Here is a 3,378-nt window from a genome sequence, read left to right on the forward strand (position 1 = left end):
CAGTAAAGAGCTAACAGTGGAAGTGCTTGGAGCCAAGAAATAAACATTACAATATACATTGTTTTAGAAGTATAGCAACAAGACCTTAATATTAAACATTTAAACCAGGTTTTCAAACATGGCGACAAAGAGGCAAAACTTACGGACTGCAGCTTTAAATGTGCTTTTGTGTGTATCCCGTTTTAAAATGTTGTGCATCAACATTTTAACTTCAGCATGAATCTATTCGACATGAACAATTATACAGATAAAATGAGTAGCTGGATATAAAATGTTATTCAAAAATGAAAAATGTTATTTGTGCAGAAATGTGTGTCTATGCATGTTTTAATGAATATTTAACGCTTAGGTCTTGTGGCTGTACTAAAACAATGTAAAACAGTCATGTTTTTTCCTCGGCTTCCATCGCTGATGGTTTTTCGCGACGCCCATACTGTACGTTAACCTGCACAGAATACTTTTTTTACGCTCTCATTACAACTGTAGACGACAGTGACATTGACAAAGGAGACAGGGCTTTAATTCTGCTCTCTTAGCCTCTTTTGAATGGGAAATGATGGAATTTGCTATGCCTGCATGTTAAAGGTCACCGCATGGAAAAAAGCAGAAAATACAAACACACATACACATACACACACAGAGAGAGAGAGAGTTCCAATCATAATAGTGGTTTGAGAACAGACCTACGTCAGTGGCTCTGAATGGTACAGTAGAGCCACCGGGCCAAAACAAATGGCGGGCTGCCTCTGACACAGGGGAACTGGGCCAATCTGATGTGTGCGATAACATCGGACTATTCCGCCTCCACAGAGCTGGAAAAACAAAACCCGGACCAAAAAGGTCATCGGCATGCACATTTCATTTGTCTTCGCGTACACACAAACCCGGATAGCGCGCGAAGAGGTTTCTCGCGTCGAGTTTCTCGTGCCTCTTTCCTTGTTTCGCACACACAGAGATCTCACACAGAGCAGACACAGACAGTGCTGTCTAACTCGCCACAACAATTGAGATCCCGCTACTTTCTGACGTCAGAGCGGGCCTCAAAAAAATCCCCCGGGCTCTTTCCTTATGGTGGCTCGCACAAAACGCGCATGCACGCTCGCTGCCTGCAGAACGTATGCATGCATACATTAATCATATTTCACCATAAAGATCGAATGGATTTGAAGCCCTTTTCACTATCTAATAAGATTTCTGTCTGCATACATTGATGTATTAAAATAATCATTATAAGAACATATTTATAATAATATTATGAAATATAAATGTGTAATTTAGATGATAGCCACCGTTCAAAGGTTTGCAGTCAAAAATATTTTTTCATTGAAAGCAAGGATGAACTGATTTCAACATTTGCAATAAAGCAGGAACATTTTTGATTTCACAGGAATACATTTTTAAATATGTTCAAAAGAAAACGGCTATTTTAAAATTGTAATAACGTTTCAAAATATTACAGTAATTAGATCAAATAAATGTATCCATTCAGAAGATACTTTTATATAATTTTAGGCACTACAGTTACAATTGTGGGGTCCTATTTTCTAGTGGCTATAAAATACATTTTATCTACTTCAGACAAAATATATTTTCATTTTCTTCTCTTGATTTTAGGTTGAAACACGACATGACAGTCTCTGTGAGATTCACTCAAAAGTAAATTATCCAAACAAGGAACTATAATTATGATTCATTTAAATAGAAATAAGTGGTCCTTTGCACCTTTAAATGACAGCTACTCTTCCAAAAATAACACCTAATAAAATCCCACACACGATTACTACAATAATTCTAACTAAACATACCATTGTGGCATTTCTGCTCGTTTCATTAGCTGTAACACTGTAACCCAGGCACGATTACAGTGCTTTAATGTTAAGGACATATTTGGTTTATTTCGCTTGACTTTTAAATGACATTTACGTTCTTCCCTGAAACACATCAAAAAAGCTTCCCTATTCACTCACACAGATACACCGCACAAAGGGTTTTTTTGTTCAAATGAGAAGAAGAACATTCCAAGACACCATAAACAAGACGAACACCTTTTCCCTGTCCTGAAAGACACACATATACTGTCCCATGTTTTATTATGGCGACTTCCTGTCATGGGTTCAGGTTCCCGAGGTTCACAGTTTGGGGTCTTTAAGGGTGTTGGTGAAACCAGACAATGGGCTCTTTCAGTGACAACATGCTGGTCCTGATATTTTGGGCTTTACTCCATGATAGCCCGAGCTAGTCATGTGGGAGGCATGTTGTCCAGGCCAGTGGAACGTTGGAGGGTTACGAGAAACCCGAGAGATTTTGAGTGAGCAATAGGTTTTGAAATAAGATGAACTGCTCGAATGAACCAGCAATTAGTGGCTAAAAGCTGTTTATTTAGGGCAATTCTAAATAAATTGAAGTGCACTGAGTTGTGAAGAAGCGTGCATGTGTACCATGGCGTCCAGGAGTTGGATGCATCGCTGCAGCTCTGGACGGGTCTCACAGTAGAGGCGGAACAGAAGTCTCCCGATGGGCTGCTTGTCACACAGGCTGAAATAGTCCCGCTCTGAGACAAAAAAAACAAGAGTAAAACTTTACAAAAAAGGACTGTGGTGGTACAGTGATGCTTTATAAGGCCACTGTATAAGGTACTCCTGGCAAGTAGTGCATCAGCTTAATTCTTTGTGGCATGGATTTATCTAGATGATAGAAACATTCCACAGAGATTTGGTCTTTATTGACAGGACAGCACAGTTGATTCATGAGGCTAACCTCCTGTCCCACAGCCGCTCTATTGGATTGAGATCTGGTGACTCATTTGAGTTTGATTGAACTCATTGTCATGTTCAGGAAATACGTTTGAGCAAAATAGACACACTGAGTTACAGCCGCCTTTCTATAAGCTCAGAACCAGTCTAACCATTCTCCACTGACCCTCTCCTCCGCACCAACAAGGTACTTTCATTCACAGAACTGACACTTCCCTTTTTTGGATTTTCATGGAAGCTGTGCATCCTAGTAGATCATCTGTTTCTGAAACTTATTCTGAAACTGCTTGAACTTTACCAGATCCTCTCGACCATGTCTACATGCCTAAATGCACCGAGTTGCTGCCATGTGACTGGTTTATTAGATATTTGAGTTAAAGAGCAGTTGAACAGGTGTACCTAATAAAGTGGCCAGTCAGTTTACATCCCATGCATTTATAGAAAGGGGCATACTTTTGAAGAAAACAAAAAATGTACAATTAATTTACTTTACAAAATTGTGTGTAAGGTGTTCTTACAGTGAAGAGTCAGTGGGGTCCAAAGACTTTCATTATAAGGACTAAAACAGAGGAAATAATTCATACAGGTTTGGAGTGCTATGAAATATATATATATATATACATAA

At 39.0% G+C, this 3,378-nt stretch overlaps 1 protein-coding gene across 1 annotated transcript in view; it reads right to left on the minus strand.

Moving 5' to 3' along the window:
- LOC122350992 (G protein-coupled receptor kinase 6-like) overlaps positions 1 to 3,378 on the minus strand; it is a 14,305-nt gene that overhangs the window by 10,524 nt on the left and 403 nt on the right. The window contains exon 2 of the mRNA XM_043247797.1: positions 2,439 to 2,551. Within this exon, the coding sequence (XP_043103732.1) occupies positions 2,439 to 2,551 (113 nt within the window). The remainder of the gene's footprint in view (positions 1 to 2,438; positions 2,552 to 3,378) is intronic.

This window comes from Puntigrus tetrazona, chromosome 8 (genome assembly GCF_018831695.1).
Source record: "Puntigrus tetrazona isolate hp1 chromosome 8, ASM1883169v1, whole genome shotgun sequence".
Classification (NCBI taxonomy): Eukaryota; Metazoa; Chordata; class Actinopteri; order Cypriniformes; family Cyprinidae; genus Puntigrus; species Puntigrus tetrazona.